General features: G+C 64.9%; 5 protein-coding genes across 6 annotated transcripts; 4 read left to right on the top strand and 1 right to left on the bottom strand.

Moving 5' to 3' along the window:
* Window positions 1–664: 664 nt before the first annotated feature.
* On the bottom strand, window positions 665–12,547 carry CHLRE_16g678808v5 (uncharacterized protein). Its single transcript, XM_043071367.1, has 26 exons — window positions 12,346–12,547; window positions 11,893–12,038; window positions 11,731–11,782; window positions 11,566–11,632; window positions 11,057–11,454; window positions 10,661–10,818; window positions 10,281–10,421; window positions 9,882–9,953; window positions 9,511–9,638; window positions 9,093–9,306; window positions 8,689–8,889; window positions 8,493–8,507; window positions 8,089–8,267; window positions 7,739–7,869; window positions 7,391–7,466; window positions 7,085–7,205; window positions 6,670–6,843; window positions 6,202–6,382; window positions 5,787–5,968; window positions 5,474–5,575; window positions 5,095–5,309; window positions 4,241–4,920; window positions 3,846–3,946; window positions 3,461–3,586; window positions 2,962–3,166; window positions 665–2,750 (listed from the first exon to the last, which is right to left on the bottom strand). The coding sequence occupies exons 2-26, from the start codon at window positions 12,028–12,030 to the stop codon at window positions 2,665–2,667; spliced, it is 4,143 nt and encodes a 1,380-aa protein (XP_042915739.1). The 5' UTR covers window positions 12,031–12,038; window positions 12,346–12,547; the 3' UTR covers window positions 665–2,664.
* Window positions 12,548–12,657: 110 nt separating this feature from the next.
* CHLRE_16g678452v5 (uncharacterized protein) lies at window positions 12,658–15,902 on the top strand. Its single transcript, XM_001699155.3, has 7 exons — window positions 12,658–12,939; window positions 13,064–13,184; window positions 13,457–13,515; window positions 13,788–14,030; window positions 14,248–14,373; window positions 14,554–14,754; window positions 15,046–15,902. The coding sequence occupies exons 2-7, from the start codon at window positions 13,176–13,178 to the stop codon at window positions 15,713–15,715; spliced, it is 1,308 nt and encodes a 435-aa protein (XP_001699207.2). The 5' UTR covers window positions 12,658–12,939; window positions 13,064–13,175; the 3' UTR covers window positions 15,716–15,902.
* Window positions 15,903–16,107: 205 nt separating this feature from the next.
* Window positions 16,108–18,623, top strand: CHLRE_16g678094v5 (uncharacterized protein). The gene is made up of 8 exons (XM_043071348.1): window positions 16,108–16,238; window positions 16,671–16,791; window positions 16,934–17,239; window positions 17,466–17,493; window positions 17,610–17,770; window positions 17,910–18,025; window positions 18,130–18,403; window positions 18,577–18,623. Exons 2-7 carry the CDS (start codon window positions 16,767–16,769, stop codon window positions 18,385–18,387), a joined length of 894 nt encoding a protein of 297 aa, XP_042915738.1. The 5' UTR covers window positions 16,108–16,238; window positions 16,671–16,766; the 3' UTR covers window positions 18,388–18,403; window positions 18,577–18,623.
* A 134-nt stretch (window positions 18,624–18,757) lies between these two features.
* CHLRE_16g677738v5 (uncharacterized protein) lies at window positions 18,758–20,673 on the top strand. The gene has a single exon (XM_043071337.1). The coding sequence runs from the start codon at window positions 19,074–19,076 to the stop codon at window positions 19,593–19,595; it is 522 nt and encodes a 173-aa protein (XP_042915737.1). The 5' UTR covers window positions 18,758–19,073; the 3' UTR covers window positions 19,596–20,673.
* Window positions 20,674–20,767: 94 nt separating this feature from the next.
* Window positions 20,768–27,068, top strand: CHLRE_16g677382v5 (uncharacterized protein). Of its 2 annotated transcripts, none has more exons than XM_043071329.1 (8): window positions 20,768–21,660; window positions 21,940–22,043; window positions 22,117–22,189; window positions 22,313–22,343; window positions 22,477–22,515; window positions 22,662–22,722; window positions 23,183–24,776; window positions 24,886–27,068. In XM_043071329.1, the coding sequence occupies exons 1-8, from the start codon at window positions 21,532–21,534 to the stop codon at window positions 25,399–25,401; spliced, it is 2,547 nt and encodes an 848-aa protein (XP_042915736.1). In that variant the 5' UTR covers window positions 20,768–21,531; the 3' UTR covers window positions 25,402–27,068. The 2 variants fall into 2 exon arrangements, with proteins under 2 accessions (XP_042915736.1, XP_001699208.2); XM_001699156.2 differs by having other exon boundaries at window positions 21,403–21,660.
* Window positions 27,069–27,872: the final 804 nt, after the last annotated feature.

The following is a 27,872-nucleotide window of genomic DNA, read 5'->3' as shown; positions in this document are numbered from 1 at the left end:
TCCCCTGGCCAAATCCCCTGGCCAAATCCAGGGGTTCCCCTGGCCAAATCCGCCCCAAACGTCTACACTCCGTAGATGCGCGGCCCCAAACCCCAAACTATTTCTCCGCCTTCGGCGGATTTGGGGCAAATTTCTACAGCGTAGATGGAAGATACGAGCCCATGTGGCGGCAAGCACTGGCAGCCACGGGCCAAGGCGCCGGCGCGGAAACAGCGGCTCTGGGAGATGCAGCAACTGGCGACTTGGCGAGGGAACCTGGGCTACAGGCGTACCAACTGCAGCCACAGCTTCCAGCCGATTGCACATGCAGCGGGTGCGGTACCTCTTTACTGGCACCGGCGCTGCAGCGGCAGCGGCAGGGGTGGGGCCGGGGCTCGGCCGCTCGGGTGGTGGGCGTGCTATAGTACTACCACAATCCTGCCTACCGCTGTAAGCGCCTGGACGCTTATCGGTGCCGCGACCGGGCGCTGCACCGGGTGGCAGAGCGGATCGCGGGCCATTGGGTGATTGGGCGCTGCCGGACCCGGCGCAGTCAAACGTCATCATGGGCCTGGGAAAGCTGGAGTGTCAGCGGCGCCCACAGTGCTGGGCCAATCTGGCCAATCTCGTTCAAGGGCGGCGGCACATCGACAGGGCTGCTGGTGAGGCTGCTCCGGGAGCGCTACGTGCGGCACATATTCATCATCGACGAGTACCGGACCAGCCAGGCGCGCTCGGCAAGGCTCGACAACCGCTCGCCAACTGGGGTGGCGGGGCAACCGGGGTGGTGGGAGGGGTGGATCGGGTTATCTCCAATGGTGGCTCCATCATTCCATCATTATGTACCCACTGCGGCACGCAACTCTTCATCAACGCGGCAATGTTCGGAATTCGCAATTTCGCATAGACAGAAAGAACTCATATCAGTACGGTAATCCTCATCGTGCGGCATGGTGGTGCACGCCATTGTATTTTTTGTACTCAAACATTGAACCAAGCACGCGGTAGTTGCATTCCATCATTCTATACCCCATGAACAGCAGCACAATCAGCACTGGTCCTTGAGACTGAAGTTTCCAGCTTCAACGCTCAGCCATGCCCAGGCGCCCTGCAGGCGTTCCCGTTCCAATCCGCCAGGCGATACAACACCACGCGACAGCACTGTGTGACACAGCCAACTTTGGTTCCTGGCCTGCACCTGCACCGATTCCAGGTGAGGCGGCATTGGCCCACCTTATTTCTTGGCACATGCCACGGTCTGCGCCGTACATCAAGTGGCCTTCAGCGTGCCGCGCCCGCACTTACTGCACACTCAACCCAACAACTTGCCGTATGCGCCGGCAGCGCGCGGGCAGTCCGACTCTGCGCTTCACCCGCAAGGCACCAACACGACAGCACCTTCTACTGCATGCCTGACGACGCTTGCGCATTGCCCAGACCTCATGCGCTCGCAGGCCGTCGCTGACGGCAGTTGGCAGCGTGAGAAGCACCCGCCTTATCCATTGCACACACAAAAGAAGTATGCCAGTATGCTGTATGCGTGTTTCGCCTCACGCAAGCAGCAACTTGTACACCTAGTGCGCGTGGCCCGCAGTCCATCAGGCCATGATGGCTCCGCGTATGGCTTACCTTTGCGCTCTCTGCCCACCCGCCACCGTCCCACCGCCCCATGCCACGTTGGCCGGAATGCAACGTATTGCGGCACCCAGGCCACTCCAACTTGCCCGGACACTAGTAGCCACTGAAAAAGAGATGACAACACCATTTATTGTGACAACCAAAGCCAGTACCGATTGCCCGCATGCAGGCCCGGCCATGGTAATACCCAACGCTCACACATGCAGCCGCACCGCCGATCGCCCTTGCCACGCATGATGCCCTTCCATACGCGTGCTCTTTATTGTAGACAGCATCACAGTTTCATACAATGATTCCAGTCCCCTTGCGTCATTTACTGCATGAAAACCATGTTCAGCCATCGACCCACAAAGATGCACAACGTCCCCCCTTGCCCTTCCCGTATTTGTTGCGACCGGCAGACAGGTGCTCGAGCGATTCAACGTTGTCGCGAGTCGCAGGCTCGCTTTGCGCATCAACGTATGAGCATTCAACTTACTTCGTGCCCGCTCATAACCGTCTTTCGCTAACCCATTATGTGTTGGTGTTGGGCGGAGCACACACGACGGCCGTTCAGTCATTTCCGCGGCCGACATACCGCTATGCCGCTACTGCGGCCACATCTTAATATCTCAGCGCCGTACCCAACAGCAACTCACGCCGTACGTACGAACCCCCATCAGCATGTGGCCACATGGCCATGCACATCCTCCAGCTCCACGCCGGCCACCACCGGTCGCGGCTCGGCGCTGCGGCTGGCGCTTATTGGGTCCGCAAGCACCCACCTCAACCAACACCGGCATGGGCGCCCTAGGCAGCCTCCTCCAGCACTGCGTACTCTTCCCAGGCTCCGCGCCAGCTCCGTGCCAGCTCCACGTTGTTCTGCCTGCACCTGAACCTCCGCCAGCCCCTGGAACTGCCAGCCACTGCCGAGGCTCCGTGCTGAACATGTCCGAGTTCACGGACTTCTACTCGGCGGTGGTCGCCTACGCGGCCATGAGGGCAGCGGCGGGGTGCTGGCTCCAAGCTCTCTATAGGTGCGCCCCCCCCGAGCTCAGCCGCAGCAGATCAGCCCTGCAGCTCCTCGGCCCAGTCCAGGAAGTGCACTGCACCGGCGCTGTCGCCAGCCACCACAATGTCCGCCACCGGGGCGCCTGCGACGTAGGAGCCGGGCGAGGGTCAGGCAAATGAGCAAAAGCCATGCGTCTTACGACGAGAAGAGCCATAACAGGATCACAAAAGCATACGAGCGACAATCAGCTGTGGCGCCTGTTGCGTGCGCATACGGTACCCTACGCTTGCAACACGCCCAGCCACCACTACATGAAGATACCGACCGGTACAATCCCCCAGCCAGCCACCCACCCGCGAAGCAGGCCGCTGTGATGGCGCTGTCCGCCATGAAGAAGGCCTGCTGCCGCCCGTCCTCCGCCCGCCACAGCCGGGCCGTGCAGTCCGCGCCCGCCGTCAGCAGGAAGCGGCTGTCGGGCGACCACGTCAGCACCGACAGCGCCGCCTTGTGCGCGTCCAGGGCCGGCAGGCAGCAGCGGCCCACCAGGTCCCACACCACCTGGTGGCGGCAGTGTGAGGTTGGGGACGGTGCAAGTAAGCTAGTGGAGTAGTCGGGGGAGGTTGGGGGAGAGGATCCGCTTATGGAAGTGCACGTAGCGTTGGAGGACGAGCGCGGCGAGGTGGATGGCGGGCGTGTCACGGCGGAGCAAGGGGGAGCACGGGAACGCACGGGCCGCATGCGGTTGACAAAGGTCCAGGCCTGGACTCTGGCACTGGCACAGGCACACGCGCATAAGCACATGCACACGCACATGCACACAGCACACGACTGCACACGCCACCGGCCACCCACCACTGAGTGGTCCTCCAGCGCCACCGCCATGTGGTGGCAGTTGGGGCTGAAGGACACGGCCGTGGGAGGCTGAGGGTGGTCCAGCACCGCCACCGCCGCGCCCGTGGCCATGCGCGTGACGCGGACCTGGAGGTTGGGGGGGAGTGCCATGGCATGGCAAGGTTGGGTGGCGGATGGCGGGGTCACACCATGGGTAGGTAGCGGCATGTGGGCCCCCGCGTGGCGACCACCACCGCCTGGTTGGCGGGTTGCCGGCTCTTGTCTTCCAACCCTTCATCTCCGTTCCCCGCCCTGCTCCACCCCACTCCCGTCGTGCCCTCCTGCCACCGCCTGCCTGCCTGACCCCCTGAGCCCCACTCGCCGCCGCCCCCTGTTCTGTCCTCACCGTCTTGTCGTATGCGGCAGTGGCCAGCAGCGCCTCGTCCGCGCTGATGTCCGCAGCCACCAGACCGTCCGTGTGGCCTTCCACCACAAACCGGGTGGAGGCTGTGCAAAGAGATCGGGGAGGGGGAGTTACATTCATGATTAATTAAGAAAGGGGAGCAGGCATGCCTAGTAGTCAGGCGACGGCAGTGTTGGCGGGAGGAGGAGCTCCGCCAGCCGGCGGCCGCCCCCACGCGGCACGTCAGGCAGGTGTACACACACAGTCTGGGCGAAAGCAACCGCCACAAAGCGCTCGTGCCTTCCAAAGAACAGCCACCCCACCCCACCATGCCCGCTTTCCCCCAACTCATTCGGCCCGCTCGGCCTTGCTACAGGTCTCCTCTTTTCCTAGCTCACCCGTGGGCACGTCCCAGATGCGGGCGGTCTGGTCCTTGCTGATGGTCACCGCGGTGCGCGCGTCGCGCATCAGGTACACCGCGTTCACGCCGCCGCTGTGCGTGCGGCTGGCGTCCCGCTCCCCACGCTTGATCAGCTGCGCCGTGCAGCGCCCGCTGGTCACGTCCCACACGCTCACGGTGGAGTCGAACAGCAGCACCGCGGCGGTGGTGCAGGCGGCGTCAAAGGCCATGTGCTTGACGCGCGAGCCCTGCTGCGCAGGCATGGACGCGCGCAGCGGGTCGGCGGTGACGCCCGCACACAGGTCCAGCAGCGTGGCGCGCGCGGCCGCGGTGGCTGCGAGCGGGAGCAGCGGCGGCGTGCCGCCGGCCGCCGCGAGGGCGGCGGCGCCCAGGCCGCTGTGGCCCATGCCCACGCCCAGGGCGGAGGCGGGTGTGGACACAGGCGGGCTGCCCAGGACAGGCAGGCTGTCTGCGGTGGCGGGCGCGGTGGCAGCGCTGGCGCCGGCGGGCTCGGCTGCGGCGACGCGCGGCGTCCCGCCGGATGCGGTGTTGGGCACGGAGGGTGGCGGCCCGGAATCCCCGTCCCTGCAGCTGTCCTCCAGCGCCGCCAGCGTATCCTCCTCGCTGTTGCGCCCCGTGCCGGGCGTGCGGCCGCCGCCAGGGGTGGTGGCGATGGTGCTACGGGTGTGGCGCACAGAAGGGTGGGGAGGACATGTCACAGGACTCTCCAGTCACATGGGACGCCCGGCCTGACGTCCGTCAACCCCCTGTGGATCCTGGAACACGCCCCCCCCTTGAACACACGCAACCACATGGAATGCCAGAAAGCTAGGCGAGCAACCGGATCTGCACCTGTTGGTGGCGCGGTCGCCCAGCCCCATGCCCAGCTCGCTGCCCGGCTGGCCGACGCTGGTGCCGCCGGCCGTCAGCCCAGCCAGGCTGCGGCTGCCTGCGCTGCCGGTGGCGGTGTGGAGCGTGTGCAGTATCAGCTCGCGCCGCTCCATGGAGCGCCGGTGGCCCGCCACCGAGGCCGCGGCCGAGTACTCGCCCCAGTTCCACCGCGAAATCTGCAGGAGGCACGCAGACCAGCAAGTGCGTGTTACTTGTTGGTGTTGAAGCACGCGCGCGCGCGCCGTGCCACTGACCTCGCTCCTGTCCGCCGCATGCCCCGCCGCCGCCTGTCCGCCAAGGCTCGCCGTCCACCCGACCCGCCTCGCAAAACCCCCCGCACCTGTCTGTCGCCGCTGCCAGTGAGCACCAGCGCTCCGTCCGCCGACACGCGCATGAAGCGCACGCCCACCTGGTGGCCCGCCATGCGCTTGAGGCACACGCCCTGCGGGGTGCAAGCGGCGCAAGCGGTGAGGGCGAGGTAAGCCAGGTGGCCGGGGCAGTAGGAAACTAGGAGGAGCTGAGCATACGTGGCGCGATCCCAGTTGCCTCCATTCCTCTCGTGCCCTCTCCTCCCTGCCGTCCCCTGCCCTATGCGTTCTCCTCCCTGCACTTCCCCTCCTCCCTCCGGCCTCCTTCCTATGGCCTGCGCTCACCTCCACGGGGTCCCACAGGAAGACGCAGCCGTCCTCGCCCGCCGACACCACCAGCTGCCCGTCAGGCAGCGTGCTCAGCGCCGTCACGCGGCCGCTGTGGCAGGGCGGCGCCACCAGCGCCTCAGCAGCCAGGTCCCACACACGGGCGGTGCCGTCCTCGCCAGCAGTCACCGCGAAGCGGCCTGGGTGTGGGCGCACGGGCACGGCTTGGTTGCGACTGGGCCACAAACGTTACGTCGCCGAGGGTTTGCTACAACCCTATATGCATCGATGCAGGCTGGCGCTCCAAACCGGCGCAGGGACCTGTCAGCGCAAACAACCTGCCCCTCCACACACGCAGGGTCTCAGCCCACACAAGCCGACTGCACACACCCTCCCTCGCATTGCCCCGCCTCCGTCCTCCGCCCCGCCTCACCTCGCTGCGTGAGCACCACGGCGCGCACCTCCCCGGTGTGCCCCTCCAGCAGTGCCTCGCGCCGCCCGCTGGCCAGGTCCCACACCGCGCCGCTGCCGTCGCCGGCCACGGAGATGACCTTGCTGCAGTCACGCGTGATGGCGGCGTCCGTCACGTGCGCGTTGTGCGCGCCCTCCAGCACCTGCGGCAGGTAGGGAGGTTTCCGGGCACAACTAGTCAGGCGAGGCTGATGGAGGGGGCGCGGGTGAAGCCAGGAGGCCGGAGCCGTGCCCTGCAGGGGCCCTGGGGGCCGGTCGCCGCCACGCCGTTCAGACGGCTCGCCGAATTCCCTAGCCCTGATTCACGTGTTCCCTAGCCCGGTGTTCACACACACACACACACACACACACACACACACACACACACACACACACACACACACACACACACACACACACACACACACACACACACACACACACACCGCACCTGCTTGAGCTGCCCGGTCTCGCAGTCCCACACGCGGGCGCTGCCGTCGTCGCTGGCGGTGACGGCCCAGCTGCCGCCCGGGTCCACCGACACGCGGTTAAGGCGGCCGGTGTGGCCGGACAGCACAAACAGCAGCCGCCCCTTGTGCGCGTTCCAAATCCTAGCGGTGCAGTCCTGGGGGAGGCATGAGGGAGGAGGAACGGGTTAGGGTGGGTGGTGCTGCCGGGCCGATGTGCATTCGTAGCTGGCGGTGCCCCTGATTTCCCATGCATGGAGCAACATGACCTAGCGTTTAGTTGCTACACCAAATGCCCGCGCCCGTACTCTCGTTGCCTTGAGCCCCGCCCACGGCCCCATCCCATCCCCGCCCCGCCCACGGCCCCACGGCCCCAGCGCCGTGCTGCTGCGTGCTCACGTGCGAGGCGGTGACCAGGCGGTGTGTGGTGCCCACGAAGGCGGCGCTGACCACCCAGCCGCCGTGCCCCTCCAGCACCTGCAGCTCCTCGCCGTCCTCGTCCAGGTCCCACACGCGGCAGCTGAGGCGGCGGAACGGCGGTGGGGGACGGGTATGGGGGCGGGAGCGTGAGTTCGAGAGGTCGCTCGGTGCGGGTGCTGGGTGGCTGTGCGCCCCACATGCCCATGCTGGCATACGGCTGATGTGCTGTACACCCCGCCACCCATCCACCCGGACAACCAGCCAGCCAGCCACCCACCCACCCACCTGAAGTCGTCGCTCACTGTGGCGGCCAGTGTGCCGTCCGCGCACACGGCCACATCCAGCACCGCGCCCTGGACACCTGCGTGCCGTGCGTACGTATGGTGTGTTTTCAGGTGGTGACTCAAGGGGCAGGTGGCAGGTGGTAGGTGGTGCCGGGTGTGGAGGCCAGGGCCCGCACGCGGGCGTGCACGGGCGAAGGCTCCGTCAACCTCATACCCCAGCGCAACCGCAGGTGGCAAGCGGGCGATAGTGTGGAGAGCGTCACGCCCACCCCGGACCCTTGCACTGCCCCAACCGCTGCCACTGCGTCCTTCTGCCCGCATTGCTACGCTCCTACTGTGCCCGTCCTACCCGCGTTGCCGCCGTGTCCCTGTAGCACTGCCTCGCATGAGCCGTCCGCCAGGTTCCACACACGGGCCGTGTGGTCGTCTGAGGCGGTCACCACGCGGATGCCCTGCTTGTCAATAGCCAGCGCGTTGATCCTGAAGGAATTGCAGTAAGGGTTGCAGTGTCAAGGAAGACACGTGGAGCAGGGGTGGGTGCAGAAGCGCACGTACGTGGAGAGGCGTGACGCGCGTGCAGCTGCAGGAAGAGGGGGGGGGGAATGCTACCCCCCCAAGGCCTGAGACAGATGCCTGCACCTGCGCAGCCCGTACACTCCACAGGCCCCGGATGCTGTAGCCCCAAAGGCTGCCACTCACTTGGCTGTGTGCCCGCTCAAGGTGTGTGTGACCTGCCCCGTGGCCAGGCTCCACACCGCCGCGGTGCCGTCCGCCGCCGCCACCACCGCTGACGCCGAGTCGGGCGTGAGGCCCACGGCTGTCAGCGGCGCGTCACGAGCCAGCTGCATCACACAATCGCCGATGTTCATGTCCCACACCTGCCGGTACAAGAGGGCGACGGCGGCCGCGGCGACAGGCGCGTTGCCGTGACAGAGCAGGATCAGCAGGATGCAGGGCACAGGATCAATACGCTGCAGTTCCCGAGCCTGCTGTGTGCGCGATCCAGACGCAACTGCACACTCCTAGCAAGGCATTGTAAGACGCACGCGTCCTCTCATCGCCCCCGCCTGGGTCTTGCCCCCGCACCCTGCCTCAACTCCCACCTGCGCGGTCCCGTCCTGTGGAAGACGGAGCATAACAGAAGAGGGAAGATTCTGTTGGTGGACCATCCCTCAGCAGCTGAGGCGGACTCATGACCGTGTACCCATTACCCAACGCTAGTGCTCACAACCCGATGCCGACTTCCCCGCCCGCCTAGCCAGGTGGCCTTGCCCCCACCGCACCGCACCCCCAGCCCACCTCGCTGATGGTGACGACCTCGATGCAGTTGGGCGCGATGGCCACGCGGGTGACGGGCGCCGTGTGGCCGCGCAGCGTCATGCGCTGCACTCCGCCCGCCTGCGCCAGGCTGGGCGAGCGCGGCATGAGGTGCAGCAGCCGGCTGTTCACTGCCAGCATGCCCTCAGCCGCGCACTTGGCGGTCTGCTCGTCGTACCACTCCTGTGTGCGCGCGTGTTCAGCGCGTTTAAGGTCGTGTGTTGTAAGAGCACAAGGGCCCGCACCGTATATGCCTTTCCGGCCATATCATAGGTGCCCGGCCCACACCCCCAATCCCTCGCGGCTGCCATGTTTTCTGCCGCCTTCCTCGCACTCCGCGCCCCCGCCCCCGCTTCCTCCATTCCCATCTCCTCCCAGGCTCCCACCTTGAGCCGGCCTCCCGCCGCCACCGCCATAAGCCGCGCCAGCATCTGCTCCCGCATCATGCGCGCTGTGGGGTGCTCCATGGCCGCGCCCAGGCTCAGCTGGAACGCCTGCAGCAGCAGCTTCACCTCGCCCGCAGCTGAGGAGCCGCCCGACGTGGGTGAGCCGTTGCCGGGGCCGGAGGGCGCAGCGTCCGCCTCCGCGTCCTGCAGGTACCTGTGGGCGGAAAGATGAGAGGTGGTGGGGTGCGGCGGTGGCGGTGGTGATGGTCTCTGCGCATTCCGATAGTAAAGGTTCCATGGTGACCCATCAGACGGTAAGGTACACCGTCGACCCGCAACGCCGCCCTCCCCAGTCCACAGCACAATCGCTGCCGCCTACCCTCCACGCACTCCGGCCCCCCTCGGCCGCCTTGCCCACCTCCTGAAGTCTCGCACCACGGCCCCCACGCCGTACGCGTGCAACTTGGCCTCCAGCCAGCCCGGGTTCATGAGCAGCCGCCGCAGAGCCTCCAGCCGCCCGCAGCCCACAAGGTGGTGCGACAGAGCCTGCGGGGTGCCGGGGTGGGTGCGTGGGGGGAAAGGGCCGGGGAAGGTTGAGTCGGCGTTGGACCGGGGTTGGGATAAGGCCGAATCACTGAGCGGAAAGTGAGTACCGGAGGGGCAAGCACAAAGCAGTCAGGGCGCTTCGCCACGGTGCCTCGGTGCCATCTTGGGCTAAGGCCAAGAACCCCTGGCGCCCTGATGGTATTGAAGTTGCGGGCCCGCTGCCGCCCCGCCGCCGGCGCTCACCTGGATGATGTATCCGTCGTCCCTCAGCGAGTCCAGCGCCACAGCGCCGCCCTTGCAGTAGCTGTCCAGAATCTGATCAGCAGCGGGGTGTTGCACAGCGGTCAGTGGGGATGCGGGGGAGGCACTGGGCAAGAGCGCGGTTCGCCGCGTGCAGGGGCGGGCAGATACCGAGTCAGGTTTCAGGCAGCGTGTGACGTCGTGTCGTTTTCCATATGAGTTTTGAGTCCGTGGTCAACGCCCCGGATCCCCTACCCATATCCACCTTTCTCCTTGCCCATCGTGCTTTCCCACCGGCCGTTCCCATCGTCATCCCATCATATTGTTGCGCCGGGGCATGTAGGCCCCCAAACAGTGCTCTACACAAGCCTGCATCCACTCCAACATTCCCTCATCACGCACCTGCCCGTGCACAGCCACCACGACGCCCGGCCACGCCGCCGCCGCGTGCGCCACGTGCTGCGGCGAGGGCAGCGCCCACTGGCTGCCGTCGTCCAGCGCCGCCAGCCGCAGCACACCCGCGGCAGCCAGGCCGCGAGCCACCTGCGGCGTGTGGAAAGGCGGAGGGGCGAGGTCTGAGCACGGTACAACTGAATCATTAGAAGGCAGCAGCACCCAACTCGTATGGGCAGCCAGTTCCCACTCCCTAGCCCCTAACCCCTGCCCCCGACCCACAAGCCCACTCCCCGGACGCCTCATACAGGCCCAGCCTCTTAACTCCCGCCCGCTTTCCTCTTTCTGTCCCCTGCCCGGCCTGCCCCCGTTCCCTTCGCCCTCCGCACCTCCAGTGCCTCGGCCGGCTGGCCCGCCCGCCACAGCCTCGCCAGCACGTCCATGGGCACGGGCGTGTCGGGCGGCAGGGCTCCCAGCAGTGGGTAGTGAGCCGCCAGCGGGGCGGGAGGGCTGTAGCCGGGCAGCGGGTCGAAGGCGGCCACATGCGCTGCGGTGGGGCAGAGGGGCAGGTTGCGCGGCAGACAAGGGCAGGGGACTTGGGCAAGAACGCAGGAGACCTGCGCCCATTCCGTGCCCTGCTGGCGAGCGGACGCGCCGTCCAGCTGACCACCGGCCTCCTAAGTCCTTGTGACATCCGTCTGCCCCCTTTCCAACCGTCATGCGCGCTTCAAGGCTTCCCCATGCCACTGCCCCCTCCCCTGACCCCCTGCCACGCTCTTGCTCACGTCTCGCCGGGACGCCCGCCGGCTTCTCTCCGCCCACGCCCATCACGTCTGCTGCCTGGATGCTGCTCAGCCGAGCCTGCTGGCTGCTGCGAGCAGCCTCAAGAGCCGGCGGCAGCCGGCCGCCGCCAACCGCTCCCGCGCCCACATCCTCCACGCTACGGCGTGCGCTGCCGCTGGCGCGCGCCACTGCGAGCTTGCTGCCCGCGGGAATGCCCTCAGCGGCAAAGCTGCTGCGGTTGCTGTGGATGTCCATGCTGCCGGCTTTGGGCGGTTGCGGCGAAGTGGTGTGGCTGGCGCTCGCTGTGTTGGGGGCGGAGGCGCCGTTACCGGCCGCCGGCAGGTTGGAGCTGCTGCCATGTGGGCCTTGAGCCGCCCGGGTGTCGGTGTTAGCGTGTTTGCTGCGGGAGGCAGGAGCGGAGGCAGCGCTGGGATACGGAGGCGCGGGAAGGGGGGCGAGACCCGAAAGGACGTTTCACACCACGCCAGCGTTAGAAGGGGAGGCGCCTCACCTTGCCGACGTGCGCTCGGAGCCATCCTTCGATGAGATGCTCCCATGCCCCTTCCCGTTGTTATCGCCTGCGCGGCCCGGGTTCGCGAGGTTCAACTGAACTGTGCAGCCCTGAAAAAGGTCATCCTGCGTCAGAACGCCTTTAACGGCCTGAGTCCCGCCTCACCCTTCGGAGCGGACTTCTCGCCAATGTCCTGTACGCTGTCCCGGACTGCGGCCTGTTCGGGCCGGTCGGCGAGGCAGTGCAAGCAAAGGCGTCAATTCGTTCTGCGAAAGGCGCTGTGTTGCAGCGAACTCTAGCGACCTGCCGGTTACTTTATAAACTCACCTTAGGAGCTAGAGATGCACTCTGCTTTCCATTGAAGGAAATGCGAATTGGCGTGGTCCCAAGGCCGGTGGCCGTTTCCGCATTTCCAATGGTGCCTGGGCCCTCGCCACCCCTCGGAGCCGACTGGTTGCAGCCCATGCCAGAAGCTGTTCGAGCAAGGGCAATGTTAGAATCCTCAGCGGAGTCGCCACGCGACAAGTGGCTGGCTCGCTCGTCGCGGCGGGGCCGCTTTGTCTGCCGCTTCCAGTGCGCCAATGAGAGCGCAGCAACCGCAGCTGAGACAATTGTGAGCAACACAGAAAGGAACGCTCGGGGCATGTCGTTGATAGAACGCAACCAGCACAGTAGTTGCTATATGATTTTCATCTGACAAGTCTGATAATTACACAAGTGTTGCAGACGCTGCTAAAACACTGGATGCGCGACAGTGACGCGATGTTTCGGGATGCTCACCCCAAGGACGACACGCGCCGCAAGAGCCGATGTCTGTCGCTCCAGCACACTATATGCGGCTTTGTTATGGACGCAACATCGCGGGAGCCGGTCGGGATGAGTTCCGCAACACCGGAGTGGAGTCCGGTCACCTATCGGCTATCACTGATTGCCAGCGCCATGCCAGTATTATTCAAAGTGACAATGTAAAATGTAGCTAGTGACAAGGAACTCGTCAGCGTGAGCGGACTGACTGAGAAAACCTTGCTCAGCATGATGGATGGGCCTGCATGCCGACCAGTCCGGCAGTCGCGACCTGTCCCTGAGCCGTAGAAAACTTAAAAATTGACTATGGAGTTGTTACAAATGAACATGTACAGTGGAACAAGCCCTTGCTCTTAGGCAGGTATTGCGGCAAACACAACTGCTCCCAAATAAAGTTCGGCCAGCCGCAATTCCTCTGAGGGTTCAATTAATTGTAATAATTTGCTATAGTTCAAGCGCGGCTAACATGGCACCTAGCAGGGCAGCCCTGACTACAGGACCAGCGCTTCCAGAACCGCTGGGTAGCCCGCTCGAGGTAAACTTTCGCCGGCTGCTGAACTGTTGCCTCAGGTGAGGGATGGATTTGCAATTTCTGCGACCTGCAGAAGGCCCAGGACTGGCGTGCAGGCTGGCTCTGCACACCGGGTGCGACGCCTTAACCCGGCATGCGCCCCCGCCTCTCTCCTCTGTGCAGACACCTGCAGACGCTGGAGGGATCCAGCGACGACTCAGGCGGCGTGGAGGGAGGGCCGGTGGCGGGGGCGGGACCCCGGGATGGCAGCGACACGGCGGCTCTGGTGCTCAAAATGAAGCACGTGCGTGACGGTTTGCGGCTTCAGTTGGAGAGGGCGGCGAATATGTGCAGGAGGGGTCGGTGCTGTTTGGGAAGCGTCTGCATGCCGGGGCAAGAGCCGCAGGCTCAATGGTTCTGGGAGGCGGATGGCTGCGAGCACGCGCTTGTTCAGGCTGAGCCAGAGCGGTGACTAGGGCTCGGCGCACCTTGGCCCTGAAACTCCTGACAAGCGCCTGAGGACATCTTCCCGCCGCCGCTGCCTTCGTCGGCTCTGCCGCCCCACCGCTTACGCAGTACGTGGACACATTGCGGGAGCAGCTGTCGGACCTGCGTGCGCAACAGGAGGAGCTGGGGTGAGCGCGGCGGACGGAAGGAGAGGAAGGGGGAAGAGGATGGGGGATGTTCCACTAATGCCAAGGAAAGAACGAGTGCGATGTAAGCCACGGGGGCGGGAACACGAACCTGCTAGAAGTTTGGTTGCCGATGAGCAGTATGGTCAACATGCATACAAGGGTCGCCCCATGCGGTCATGCCACTTCACCACCAACAATACACACACGCATGCACGCGCACGCACGCATGCATGCATGCACACACACATGCACACTTGCACACTGCCCCCCAGGCTGGACGTGGCCCGGCTGGAGTTGTATGACGCGCACGTGAAGGCGGTGGCGGCAGCGGTGCCCAAGGTGCAGCTGCCAGCCTACTGCCAGAACCTGGTCACGGGCGGGGCCTCGATGGCCGTGGCGGCGGCGGCAGCGGCGGCAGCAGCAAGCAGCTCGGGGGCAGCGGGCGCTGGTGCGGGCGTGGCAGGTGCCAAGGTGCTACAGCCGCCGGCGCCTTTCTTCAAGCCTCCCGTGGCGAGGTGGGTGAAGTGTGGGGGTGTCTGACAGCGGGCAGCAGACGGCATGCGCTTTGGAGTTAGGCATGCGTTCGCATGCCTGACTTCCACGCACTGGTCCACGTTGCTTGGCTACCTGTTGTGCTTACTGTGCGCCCGGTTGTATGTGTTGAAAGGTTTGGGAAGTAGAAGAAACCCCATCATTTCATGCGGTGCACACCCACACACATGGAATGTGCAGGCCTGGTGTGGTGTCGACAGCCTCGGGCAGCAAGGCTGGCAAGGACACCGCAGGCAGCAGCGGCGGCAACGGGCGAGAAGAGGCTGTGCCAGGGACAGCAGGCCTCAGTGCGGCGGCTGCGGACAGGTGAGTCCAAGCGGCACGGGCTGGGCAGGTCGCACGGACTAGGAGGATACCGAGAGCTTAGGACATCTACCATCTGGGGGGCGCGCGTGCTTGCTCACAACGAGCCACCGCTCCCCACCTCCGCCCTCAAGCCTCCACGTAGCGCTGCGCTCCTGCTCTTTCCTCCGTGACCCTCCGCAGGCTGCGCGGCGCGGAGGCGGCGCAGGCGCTGTTGACGGACGAGCTGGCGGAGCTGACGGCGGCGCTCAAGGCCAACGCGGTGGGCATGTCGGCGGCGGTGGCGGAGCGCGGGCGGCTGCTGGACGCCACCGACACGGCGCTGGGGGAGAGCCTGGCTGCCACCAAGAAGAACGTGGCGGTGGCGGGGGAGCAGGTCAAGAGGTGGGTGCCGCGGGTTTGTTTGGGGGGTGCGCGGGGAGGTGGACAGAGCGGGGTATCAGAGATGGGGGGCGAAAATGGGTGCTTCGTTACCAAACTGTTAGTCCCGAATTAGCTGGGCCTCCGAAGCAAAGCCAAGCACGGTCAAGGGGCGCGCTTAGGGAACATGCATACATGCAGATGTGGGCCGATGGGCTGGTGTGCGACTTTCTCTCTTCAGTGCCTTCCTCTCCTATCGTTCTGTTGCTCCGCTCACCCTGTTGCATCACCACCACAAACCCCACCACTCCTCAGGTCGGGCGGCACGTTCTGTCTGACGCTGGGCATCCTGCTGGTGGTGGGGCTGGTGTTCAGCGGCATGGTGGTCTATATCAAGGCCACACACCTGGTGGGGTACAGGGCGCCCAGGAGCTCGGGAGCAGCAGGCGGCAGCGGTGGCGGCACGGCTGCCGCGATAGGGCATGTGCTGGGTGAGGGCTTTGGCGCAGCGCTGGGCTCGGCAGCGAAGGCGGTAGGGGCCCTGGCGGGACTGGGGCCGAAGGGCGCGGGCAGCGCTAAGGAGGAGGAGGAGAAGTGGGAGCCGGGCGAGGCGGCGGAGCGATGGCTGAGTGGCACGGGGTCGGCTAGGTTTGCACGAGGCCACACGGGGCAGGAGGAGGAGGCGGAGCAGGTGCCCGGGGCGGGGCAGCAGCACGCGGCGTCAGGGCACACAGCGGCGCACCAGGTGGAGCCTGGGCACGGGCATGGGGTGCGGCATGAAGGCGGCGCGGGGCAACACGGCGAACACGGTGGACCGGGGTCTGCCACGGGGGCGGGGGCGGGGGCAGGGGCGGGCGCGGGGCATGGCGCGGGTGTGCACTCGCGGCCGGGCGGCGTGCACGGGCGCGGCGCCACTGCGCGGAGCACCGCCCGCAGCCACCACCACCACAAGCCGCACAAGGCGTGGAACAAGAATGAGTTCTGAGGAGTAAGTGAAAGCGAAGTGGAGTGGTGCAGCCGCACTGATCGGGAGGCGGCCGCACGGGCTGGGGCAGGGCGGCAGGCGGATTGTGGATGCCATGGGACAGGGTACGGAAGCCGCCTGCGTGGATCTCTGAGCGCCTCCAGTGCTTCATGTGTTCCACATTATGATTCTGTAATACGGAATCCACGGCCATCGTATGTTGCTTGCAAGGCATGTTCCAAGGGGCCCCCCTGCCCCTGCCCTAGAGTTCCCTCCGCATTCCGCGAGTGACAAGCTCCCAGTCTCACACTCCCCAGGCGCCGCCATCACTTGGTCACCTCCATTGCAATCCGTCGGCCGCGCGGCGGTGCCTGTGGTTCCCCATACTCCAGCAGCACATGGAGGAGTACATCCCGAGCGCTGTGCGAAGGCAGCACAGCACAGCGGAGGACAATTTAGCACCAGTCTCCAAGAGCTATCTTTGGCCGCTATTGTGCGAGCAGTCTCGACACATGCAGGTCGATGTAGCGACAGCGACACGGAGGTAGGTGCTGAACTCGCGCGGCGCCGCGTGCCCCACGTACCCCAATTCATGTGCCGTGCGGGACGCGCACAGGACCGGGCGGGACGCATCCTGACGCATACGGCGCCGGGCGGCAGCTTGCGTTAGGTAAATCGGGACTACGCTTTCCTGCCCCTTGCCATGTTCCATCACGAACATGCGTGCCGCCCGCGTGAGACCATGCGTAGAGTTCTAAGCAACCGGCATTCTTGCTGTATTTGTGCTTAACCGTGCGTATGGATGCGAATTACAATTGAAGGGACAAGCGGGGGCACACCGCACCCACGCCGCGAGGGACCGTCTCCGGCCCAGAGAGAAACACTGCCGACCTTCATAGTGGTACGCGCATGAGTCGAAGCCAAGCCGAAGCCCGCCAAAGCCCCACCGCCACGTAACACCCCTCATCTCGTTTAGGTCTTTTGGCGGCATTACCAAGGCACGACAGGCCAGTAGTGGTCTGCCGACAGCCCATCAAACGCAAGCACCACTCAAATATCACGTCCGAAGACGATGGCTGGCGTCAGAGACGCGCAATGTCTTGGCCCGAAGGCCCATGTCTGATAGTCTGTGCCGAGGCACCACTGGAAACGGAAGCCAAGCCGAAACACCCCCAAGCCACAGCACACCACAACCCCTCTCAAAGGGCACACCACCCTGTGCGTATGCTAAGCATGCAGACGCATGCGTGCCAGCCAGAGGGGAGTGTGATGCAGACCCGCAGGCCCTGCGGCGGCCCGGCGGCGGCGGTGCCGCTGGAGGCGGAGGTTCCTACACGCCCTGCAGCCCGGCGATAGATCAGGGCCTGACACACCTGGCCGAGCAGCTGGCGGCCGCAGGGCGGGAGGCACTCGCAACCGCTGGGGCAGGGAGCGCAGCAGGGGCAGGAGCCTGGGCGGAAGCTAGGGCAGGAAAGGGGGCACCAGCAGGCGGCGCCTGGCCGCGGCTGGCGTCTCTGGACCTGACGGACTGTGCGCCTGCACGAGGTACGGTGGGGCCGGGCCAGGTGGGGAAGGGTGGTGGTGGCAGGCCGTGCGCTTGGATTGGCACCGCAAGACCTGTCACTGTACTGGCGACACCGGCATACTGCCCTCTCCCCCCATCCCGGCGCGGAATAGGTTTGGGAAACAGATTCGGGACCTCGAGCTGTAGTGTGGAAAGCGTTTTTGGCTTGCCACAATCTGCCACGGGCTACCGGTGTTCCCCATGCAGGGACCGGGCTCGGCACGCTCGGCACCCCGTGGGGACCGGGCCAGGGACCACACCAGGGAACACAGAATTTGACGCAACTTGGACCGGCCAACCGCTTGCTACGCCGTGGAATGACGTTGCATATGCATAACATGCGCTCGCCAGGCCGCTCGTGCGGCCCGAACTCGGTGCTCGTGTTGCGATTGGAGGTGACTTGGGTCAAAGCGGAGCTTTCGGGGCCGCGCGACTACCACCTTTCTTCATCACCTACTCCGCACCCTCGGCCTCGCCCGACGGGGCCTCGCTGGCGAGGGCGCAGGCATGTGGTATGTGCGTGCAGGGCGCTGGAGCTGAGCCGCGCGGGATACCGCTTCTTGGCCCAGCAACTCTGTGAAGCGCATGCATCAGCCTCCTAATGCCCCCCATGCTTGATGCTCGATGCTCCCGATCAATGCACATGTGCAGGACCCAGCCGTGCACGTGTGCCTGGCTCGGCCTTCTCCCGCCCCACAACGGGCGCATGCCGACCCGCAGCGGGGCCCTCAAGCGCCTCATACATCTTCCTCGGGCCTCGACATGAGGCGCGGGCTAAGTTTGCATGGCGGTGGCAGCGGCGCATGTGCCCCCTGACAAACAACCCCGGCGCGGTGGCGTCACGGACGGCGGCCTGGCTGACCTGCTGCAGGCGCTGCAGCGTGGCGCCACCATCGGCCGCACTACCGGTACTGACGCGGATGGGTGTAGCAGCCGCGACGGTCTGGGCAGTAGCAGCAGCCCTGGTGCCGGCAGCAGTGTCGCTATCGGTGCCGGTGGCGGTGGCGGCGGCACTGGCGGGCTTAGGTCATTGTGTCTGGGTGGCACGGCGGCGGGCGAGGCGGCTCTGCGGGCGGTGTCGGGTCTGACACGGCTGGCTGGAGCTGCAGGGCCGTCGGGGCGTGGCTGACCTGGCAGTGTTGCAGGTGGGCTGGATGGTGCGTACTGCGATGTTGGACTGACTGAGTGCTGTAGGTTCCATGATTGCGGCCAGGTAGGCTTTGCTGTTGGGTCCATCGCATCCCGCGCCCCGCCGCAACGCCACTCAACAGCACGTTAGGACCCACCTCCATGTTGCCACCATCATGTCACACCACAGGCTCTGGAGCACTGCTCCGATTTGCGCGTGCTCAAGCTATCGGGCTGTGCACATTTGTCGGCGGCGGCCCTGGGCGGCGCCGGCGGCGGCAGTGGGAGCTCGAACCTGGTCGCGGCCACCAACGCAGCAGCTGCAGGAGACAGCAGCTCAACAGCCCTGACAGTAGCCCTTCAGGTGTCACGCAACACACGCGCTCGCGTTCTGCGGAAGCTGAGCCTGCCTGGCGGGCTTTCTAACAACGCCCCCTTGCAGTTCCTCCTGGGGGTGCAGCCGGCAGCCGCAGGAGCAGCGCCGCGGCCACTGCACTAGGCGGTCTGTGCCGTCCTTGACGCGCCGCTGTGGGCACTCACGCATCTGGACCTGGCTTCGCCAGCGGCGTCCGGTGCAGCTGCTGCCGGGGCTGCACCCGCTGCTACAGCCACGGCTGCGGCACGCGGCTCCACGGCGAATGCATGCAGGGCCGGCGGCTCACGTGTGAGTGACTGAGTGAGAGGGCCATGAGCGGCCCAGGAGCGGGCGCTGGAGGCAGCGGCAGCATTGCGGGCATGGGCTCGGGTGGCATCAACGACGCAATGCTGGCTGGTCAGCCTGGCGGCAGCGTGCCATCTCCTCCGCACATTGCGGCTGCACGGGGCGACCGCGGTCAGTGGTGCGGGCGCGTCAGTACTGCTGTTAAGCTGCCAGCCGCTGCGCCGCCTATGCACCTCAGGGCTCCGGCCGTCACAGATGCTACCCGGTCTCTGGCACTGCAGCTAGGTGAGCTAGCTTCGGTGGTGGCGCTTTCGGGAATCGCGAAAGTTAGTTGTTGCAGTGTACTTCAACAACGGCAGCAGCAACAGCAACAGCAGCAGGGGATGAGCCGCGCCACCGGCGACGGTGTGGGGACTGGGGTGAGGTCAGGCTGCTGCACGGCTCTGGCAGCGGCGCGCCGGGCTGCGGTGGCGGTGGTGGTGGTGGCGGTAGTAGAAGCAGCAGCAGCAGCAGCGGAGGCCGCCGGTCTGGTAGCCTGCTACATCTAGAGCTGCCGGGTTGTGGCGGCATTACCGGACACAGCTGCTGTGTGCCGGCGCCCGTAGCGGCTGGAGCCACGGCAACAGCAAGACCCCTCGCTCCGCACTCGGCAACGCCCCTGGAAGAGCCCCAATCAGCTCCACCGCTGCCTTTGCTGACATTGGATTGTATCATATCAGCACTGGCTGACATCCTGCGCCGCTGCCCGCACATCACCGACCTGTCTGCGTCGGGCATGGATGCGGCCTGTATAGGGGTCGCCGCGCAGGCCTGCCCCAACCTGCGCCCCCTGCTAGGACTGCGCCAAACCGTCGCCGTTGGCGGCTGCGGCACCTGTAGCAGCTTCGGCGCCAGGCATGGCCGCGCCTGCATCTATCTGGCCTCTGGCGACCACGCCTTCACACAGCACTGCAGCGGGCGCGGCAACCGTGAACCGCTTTGAAGTGCGTCGGTCAGAGGATGCTTGCGCTTCTGGGCGTTAGACATCCAGCAGACACGCCGGTGCCGGCATCGGCGGCCGCGCCGGTGACGCTTGGTCAGGACACGGCGTGGCGCGCCCTTACCCGGCTGGAACTCCCGGCTTCTCTGCGATCTGATGCAGGCTTGGGAGCATGGATAGCGATGCGGGGTGCGGCTCGGGCCAGGGGCCAGGGGAACCCTGGCTCGGGCAGGGGCCGTCGCGTGTCGTTCGGGTATCCTATGTTGCGTTCTAGTTCTGTTGGATGGTAGTATGGTACGTGGTCGCCCGGACGAGCATGTGCGGTATTGTGGCGATGCAGCGAGCCGAGGTGGGTGGTGCGTGTGCGCGTGCTCTGCAGGAGGGTCGTGGAGGGTTGGGAGCGGGTTGGGGGCGTGTGACCGCGATGGGGCGGCCAACGGTTTCGTTGGCTTCCCAACAACAAAAGCAAAGCCTGGCTCGGCAGAAGAACAAGCAATTGCTGGTCAGCCTCGCTTTTCATAATACAGCTACCACGAGCCCTTCTCTTATGCACCAGAGCCGACTCGTTGGTGTTGGTTGTTGCCCCACACACCGAGTTTATCCGCCATAGGCGCATTCTTTGACTCCTGTGCTAGCTATAAGTGCACGCACCTCGCAGCACAGGGCGAGTCCGCTTGCAACCATCGGCAGTCGCTGTTTGTTTGCTGCTGCTGCCCGAGGAGCACAGCAGCCGCCTTGGGACCAATGAATGGTAGAGCATGCAGTATGTCGGCTCGCGCTGCGGCCAGGGCTCGCGCCGGAAAGGCGACACGCATGGGCAAGCGTTGGGCATCGCCAGCCGCAGTACAAGCCAGAGCAGCCCCGCGGACCCGCCTTGATATATCCAGTGCTGGTCTACAGCTGAAGGGGCAGCGCAGGCCCCGCCCCGCCTGCGGCCCCGCCTTGGCGCCCTTGCCGTGGCCTGCCCTACCCCTGGTGACTCGAGTGGGCGCCCCCTTCGCGAAGTCGAAGGGCCGGGGTCGGGGGCTCTGCGGACCAACACCAACGGGCTCGCAGCCTGGACCCAAGGATATATAGCAGCATGATGGAGCTCTGAAGGCCGGCAGCGCGGCCGCGTAGACGGCGGGGAAGGGGCCTGGCTGGCATGCGCACAAGAATCGCGTCTGCAAGGACAACCGGAAAGGGGGCGCCACCGCAGTACGGTGCACGCGAGGGCAGAAGACGCATACATTTAGATTGTTCAGGCAGTGACGGTGTGTAAAGGCAGGCAAAGCAAAAGTGCGAAGCTGGCACTCTGAAGTGGACGAGAGACCCGCGATGTATGGCGCTGGCACTCTGCACCGTAGGCCCGCTAATTTGGCTCACACAAGGAGGCTCCATTGCTCTCGGCACTGCTCGAAGGCTCCTTATTATAATTCAAGTTGCCCAACAATTGCACTCAGTCAGCCCGTCACACGAAGCAAAGCCTGCTGCGTTCACGCCCAGCACTCAGACACGTCTCGCTTATGACCGGACGCAAGTCCGCAGAGGGCGGCCGTTCTGGCCGCCCGCGTACCCACGCGAAGCGGTCATCCAGCTTTAGGGAGGACGACCTCGACGCGCAGGGCGAGAAACGAGGACCCTGGACCCCGGAGGTGAGCTTGAAGGGAAGAGGCCTGAGCTCGAGACGGTCATAAGTGTCAAGCATATTGCAAAGTGGGCGCCGGCGGGCTCGGGGCTCGGCTGCCTTGGCGCTCGCGAGCAAGGGCTTTTGCCTTGCGCCCCGCCTTGCTTGCGCGGGCTGACGTGTGTGCACGAGCCTCACAGCATCTTGCCCTCGAGCTGCACTCGCATTTTCGTGCCTGTAGCTATGTGCGGGGTGCCTTATCTCACACTCCAATCGTCGGACGTGCCCATCTTGTACCTTGGCGCAGGAGGACAAGCAGCTGACGGACCTGGTGCTCAGCTGCGGTGCCCAGCGTTGGAGCACAATAGCCGAGTCCATTCCAGGCCGTTCCGGAAAGTCGTGCCGCCTCAGGTGCGTCGTGACGCCCGCCGAGCTGTCGAATCGGAACTCTTTTGCCAATTCCGGCGCACGTATGTGACTGCAGGTGGTGGAATCACCTGAGCCCGCAAGTGAAAAAGGGTCCTTTCAGCGATTTCGAGGACGCCGTCATCGTGCGGGTGAGCACGCGCCGGTGACCGGGCTCCAGACGCCTGCTTGCGCACACAGCTGGCTCAGCCCACGACCCGTTAACTTGTTGCCGAAACCGTCAAACTCCGCCCCCCCTACTACCTGAACTGCAGTCGCACGAGAAGTATGGGAACAAGTGGTCCGGTGAGTAGGGCTAAACTTGCTGGTTTGACAGCGTCCCGCAAGCACCGTCACGAGGCGCACCGCGCGCCGCCGCCACACCCACGACTCCGCTGACCGTGCGCTACCCTCCACTTGCCCGCTTGCCGACCTGCAGTTATCGCCAAGCTGCTTCCAGGCCGGACAGACAACGCAGGTGAGCTATGCGGCAAGATGCGCGTGCCTTTGTCAACTAGTACTGCCTTTGAGCCCACGCTGACTGCTCCTGGCCTCCTTCCTGGACTGCCTCTGGGCCCACGCTGACCGCTCCTGGCCTCCTTCCCTGCACGTTCCTTCCTGCAGTCAAGAACCGCTGGAACTCCACGCTAAAACGGAAGCACACTGGCAACACCCTGAGCAACAAGTAAGCCCTCGGCGCCATCCTCGCGCAGCCTTGGTGCCCTCAGTAGCATGCACCCCTTAGCAACGCCTTCACTGTGTGTGTGTGTGTGTGGGGGGGTGTAAATACCAGCCCAAACTAAACCAAACCCAATGCAATAGAGCGAGGAGGAGAGCGTGGCCGATGCTTGACAACGGAGTGGCACGCGACAATAGTCCCCATTCCTGAAATGCACCGAGTTCCCAGGTTCCCAGCGAAACATCCCGCAAACCGAAAGAAGGCGATGAGCTCTTCGGTCTTGCGCATGTGGGCGGTGCTGACGGGGGGGGAGGGGAGGGGCGCCTCCGCACCATGCCCACAGCACACGCCCACGCTGCACAGATCCTCCCATCCCCAGCAACACGGCCCATGTCGGCACCCTCCCGAACCCCCCAGCCTATCTTACGTTTGCCTCTTTCCTTCCTATTTATCTTGCACCCCGCAGGTTCGTGGACACCTACCCCGAACTCGAGCCGCTCATGGCCGACCCCGAGGCCTCCCGCGAGGCGGTGGAATATTCCGCCGGGCTGGAGGAGGCGAAGGCCATCATGGGCGCCGCGGCGGCGGAGGCGGCGGCGGGCGGCCACCACATGACGATGACCGGCAGCGAGGAGGAGGATCACGAGCACGAGGAGGAGGACACCATGTCGGAGGACGAGGCAGAGGAGGGAGGCAGCAGGAAGCACGCCGGCAGCGCCAGCGTCGCAGACCTGGGCCCCGGCTCCGCCGCGGCCGCGGCGCGTCGCGCCGCCGCCGTGGCGTTGCTGCCGCAGCGGCCGCTGTCCACGCGCAAGCACACGCAGAGCCGCAATTGGCGCGCTCTGGAGGCGGCGGATGACGCGACCACCAGCGAGGACGACGACGGCGCTTGGGAGGCGGAGGAGGCAGCCGAGGAGCAGCGGATAGCCACCATCGCCACTTCCGTGGGTGGTGCTGTCGTGCTTTGTGGCACCGGCTCCACTTCTGCATCGCCGATCGCGCAGTCGCCGGCCCTGGCCGCGCTGCCCGCTCACCTACAGAGCGCATCCAGCTCAGCCGCTGCCGCCGCTGCTGCCAACGCTCACTGGCTCCAGCAGCAGCAGCAACAGTTTGGCGGCTCGGTTGACGCCGCCGACGCCGCGCCCACACCGCCCGCCAAACGCGCCCGCTGCGCCGTCTCGGCTGCCAACGCCTCTCCGCTGCAGGGCCTGCAGCCGTCCCTGTCGCAGCTACAGCCTCAGCAGCCGATGCTGACAGCATCGCTGCATGCTGCTTGCGGCTACCCGGCTCCCTACGCCGCCGCTGGCACTCCCGCGACCGCCTTCACGACCACCAACGCCATGTGTGTGGGGTCGGGCTTTGCCGGGGAGGCGCTCGCCTGCCGCCCTGCACAGCTCACCCAACAGCCATCCCTGCAGCAACAGCAGTTACAGCTACCAGTCGGCCTGGAGGCCTACGGCAGCAGCACCAGCAACACCTTCACCGGCGTGCGCGTGTCTATACCCGCAAACATGCAGCAGCAGCCGCAGCAGCAGCAGCCCTACCAGCAGGTGGCCGTGTACCCGCCGCAGCAGTGCCAGGTGTCGCAGTCACTTCAACAGATGGAGGCTGCTATGCTGATGCAACAACAGCAGCTGCTGCAGCAGCAACAGCAACAACAGCAGCAGCTGCAGCAGCAACAAGAGCAACAGCAGCAACAACTGGTGCAACAGCAACAGCAGGCGGCAGCGATGGCGGATTGTGGCACTGAGTTGGAGGGCCCGAATGACGACCTGGAGTGGCAGTTCATCATGGACACGCTCGACGCCGCGCCGGCTGAGCAGGCCACCTTTGACGACTGGACCGCGGGCCAGCAGCAGCAGGCACAGGCGCAGCAGACTCAGCCGCAGCAGGCGCAGCCCATGCAGGTGCAGCAAGTGCTCCCAGTGCCGGTGGTGGCAGCACAGGCCGCGCCAGCGGTGGCTGGCGTCAATTGCTACAGCTCTTGCAGCAGCGGTAGCGCCGCGGCCACCTGGGTGAGCGGCCCTCAGCAGCTGAAGTCGACAATCGTTGTCAGCGAGGTGAGCACCGCAAGAGGGGTTCGTGGGCTGGTGAGGGCGCAGAAATGTACAAAGGATATGCGTACCGTGATATCCCTGATGGTCAACTGCTGCTGTCAATATTCCACAGGCGCCGGTCAGCTTGCCGCCTGGCGACTGGGCGACGTCTGCCCAGAAGCGGCAGCGAACGTTGATGGGCCTGACCCAAGTCACCAGCTGCAGCGGGAGTGGGAGCGGCAACGCCAGTGGCTGCGCCGTTGGCGGCGGGCTGCTGGGTACCGCCACGTCGGCGGCCGGCCTCGGCAGCGGCGCCAGCGGCCTGGCGGGTGTGGGCCTGGGCGTGTCGGGCCTTTCACTGGTGCAGGCGGCGCCGGTGCGCACCTCAAGCGACTTCCCCTGGTCCGCCACAGCCCAGGACCTGGACGTGTGCTTCTTCCCCGCGACTGCCGGACTGTACGGCAGTCAGTCGGTTCTGCAGCAGCAGCAACAGCAGATGCAGCAGCTGCCTCCCATGTTTGCGCAGCCGCCGACCGTGGCGCAGAGCTCCGCCACGGCCTACATGCCGTGCGGGCCCTCGGTTGTCAGCTTTACGGACTTCAGCCGCATGGCCGGCCCCTTCAACGACCCGCTGGCCTTCCTCGTCTAATGTTGAAAAAGCTGTTGACACGAGGGGCGGTGGTGATCGCAGTGGTACGTTGACTACGTTGGGTGATTAGCGCATGTGCTTGAGTGCTGTGCCGCAGTGCTGTGCCGCAGTAGGGTGTCTGATGGTGTATATTTGACAGGTACCGTATACTGATGGACGGTTATGGTGTGTGAAGGAGAGGTTTGATCGCACGCGTGGCGGTGTACCTGGCGGGAGGCGCAAGCGTCTCCCTCGGCGCCCGAGGCCGTTGGCGGGCCCAGCCAACCATTCGGTCGGGCTCGTGCAGGTCTGTTACCTACCCGCCATGAAGAGCATTATGTATGCGAAGCTCCTAAATCTTATTGTTGTCACACTCGAAGTTGATCGAGATGCGGTCACGCGTGTATGAAGGTTGGTGGATATGCCGCTTCACCCCGGTTAGCGCACGTGCTTGAGTGCTGTGCCGCAGTAGGGTGGATATGTCGTGGTTCTCAACCGAAGATTAGCACCGACACGCGAAGCAACGGGTATCGGGTGTGAGTTTGAGCCACACGGTGGGTTTATTGATGGAAATGCGGGCTTCCGCTTGGCACAACAGCAGAAGAACACTATGTTGCCGATTTGCTGCCGGTACCTTCTTGATGGTGGTGTTGGCGGAGGGTGGGAGGAGAGACAAGCCGAAGCCGTCGCCATTGACGCGCGCAGCTAGTGCCTTTGACCTGGCTGAACCCCCGCCCTCCGGACCAACACCTGAAACTTGTGCCATGCAAGAAACGTTGTTGGAGGTTCAAGATTCACAGTTCTGCGCCGCTGTGCTGGATTGTTTCGTGGATCTTGCGTATGTCGTAGTAGTGTTGTAGGTGGTGTAAAGCGCGCGTGCATGTGTGTGTGCGCAAGGTGCGCGTCCAGCAACGCAGGTGCAAGCCGTATGGCTGCACCTCCTGTCGGTGTGTCGGATGGTCGGGATGTGGTTGCTGTGGCTGGCCCCGCAGGACGTATTACCCGCGTGACAATGGGAACGAGGTGCGGGGTTATCCGGCAACACATGCCCAAGAGCTCTGCATTGGATGGGTGCACGTCATGCACGGATAGGCTTGACACGAAGCCAAGAATTTTTCTCGTGTGAGTCGTGTGAGGGGAAGGCGGGAGCATTGTACAGCAACAAACAAAGTTTGCGCATTGCACGAACCATGAGTAGCGGAAGTAGCGCACCTGGACCGAGTGCCGCACGTGCATATGCTCCATGAGCTGCATGCATGGCCGCTGCACGCAAGCGATGCCTGTGGGCGTCCAGCCATTCGAGCGGGGGTTGCGGATCGCATTTGACTAAGGTTGGGTATTGCATGTGAGTGGTGGAGCGAGTGTTGACAGTGAAGCGGCCAGGTGACGCGATGTGAGCTTTGCCACGAGTGGGGCTTAACGAAGTACAGGGGACTGGGACTGGGAAGAACAACGGAGCCTGAGCGGGAGCGGCGCAACGGTGTGAGAGAATGGAACCGTACAGGCGAGATGCAAAGCTATGAGAGCATTGGTGAAGACACCGAAAGAATGGGCGAGAGTAAAATTTACGAGAGCATGCAAGTGCGAGCAGCAACCTGAGCGCATCACGCCAATTGGCTATGGCCTAGCGAGGGGAGGTGTGGGTTGGCAACACGGGAAGCAGATACCACGTGTAACGATGACAAGCCTTGGGTCAAGCCGTTTCCCCTCACTCTCCGCGTTTCCCAGCAGGCCCGGACTCCGATAGCACCGGATGCGGCACGTGGGTACGGATATGCTGGGCAATGCACCGTCTGCAGCATAGCTGGTAATGTCGCATTCGTAGCGGTCCGTGGACGTCGGTCGCCTGATTGCAGGTGCGCTACCACTTAGCGTCGCGCATGGTGTGGCGTCGCATACCGTCTGTTTGGTGCTTTCGCCTGGCCGGGCGCCCGGAGCGTGAGGACTGCGCACCAGCAAACTTTCTGAGCCAGCCAGCGCGATCATCGGTGTGCCCTCTGGGGTCGGGATTTCAGCCATCACAATGGGAACTCGTCTTTCATCTCCTCTGCTCTTGCTTGTCCTAGATCACAACGTCGCATTCGTAGCGGCGCAGAGGTGGCGGCGGCGGGGTAGGGGTAGTGACAGCCAGGGGGGGGGGGGTTGGCAGCGGTGGCGGAGGGCCCGGCGGTGGCGGCAGAGGGCCCAGCGCCCCAGCGGCGGAGGACACAGGGAGCAGGCAAGGTCACGTGGAGGGGGAAGGTGTCTGCGCCTCCGCGAGAGTGGCTACGTGGTGCCCCCCAAGAAACGGGAGGCCGGTCCATGCCTGCTGAAGGGGCAGTGGCCAGTGGGCAGCTAAAGTGTGTGGTAGGTAACAGTAGTATTGCAGCGGCTGCATGGAGCCCTGCATGGAGGCTGATTGGAGGCTACAATGGCCGGCCGTGCTTGGCCGCTGGACTGACCGGGACACCTGGCTGCTTGTGGGAACGCCCCCGGTACGACGCCATTGCGTT

Source organism: Chlamydomonas reinhardtii, chromosome 16 (genome assembly GCF_000002595.2).
Source record: "Chlamydomonas reinhardtii strain CC-503 cw92 mt+ chromosome 16, whole genome shotgun sequence".
NCBI lineage: Eukaryota > Viridiplantae > Chlorophyta > Chlorophyceae > Chlamydomonadales > Chlamydomonadaceae > Chlamydomonas > Chlamydomonas reinhardtii.
Note: the sequence above shows the minus strand (reverse complement) of the source record. Positions and strands in the feature narration are given on the sequence as shown.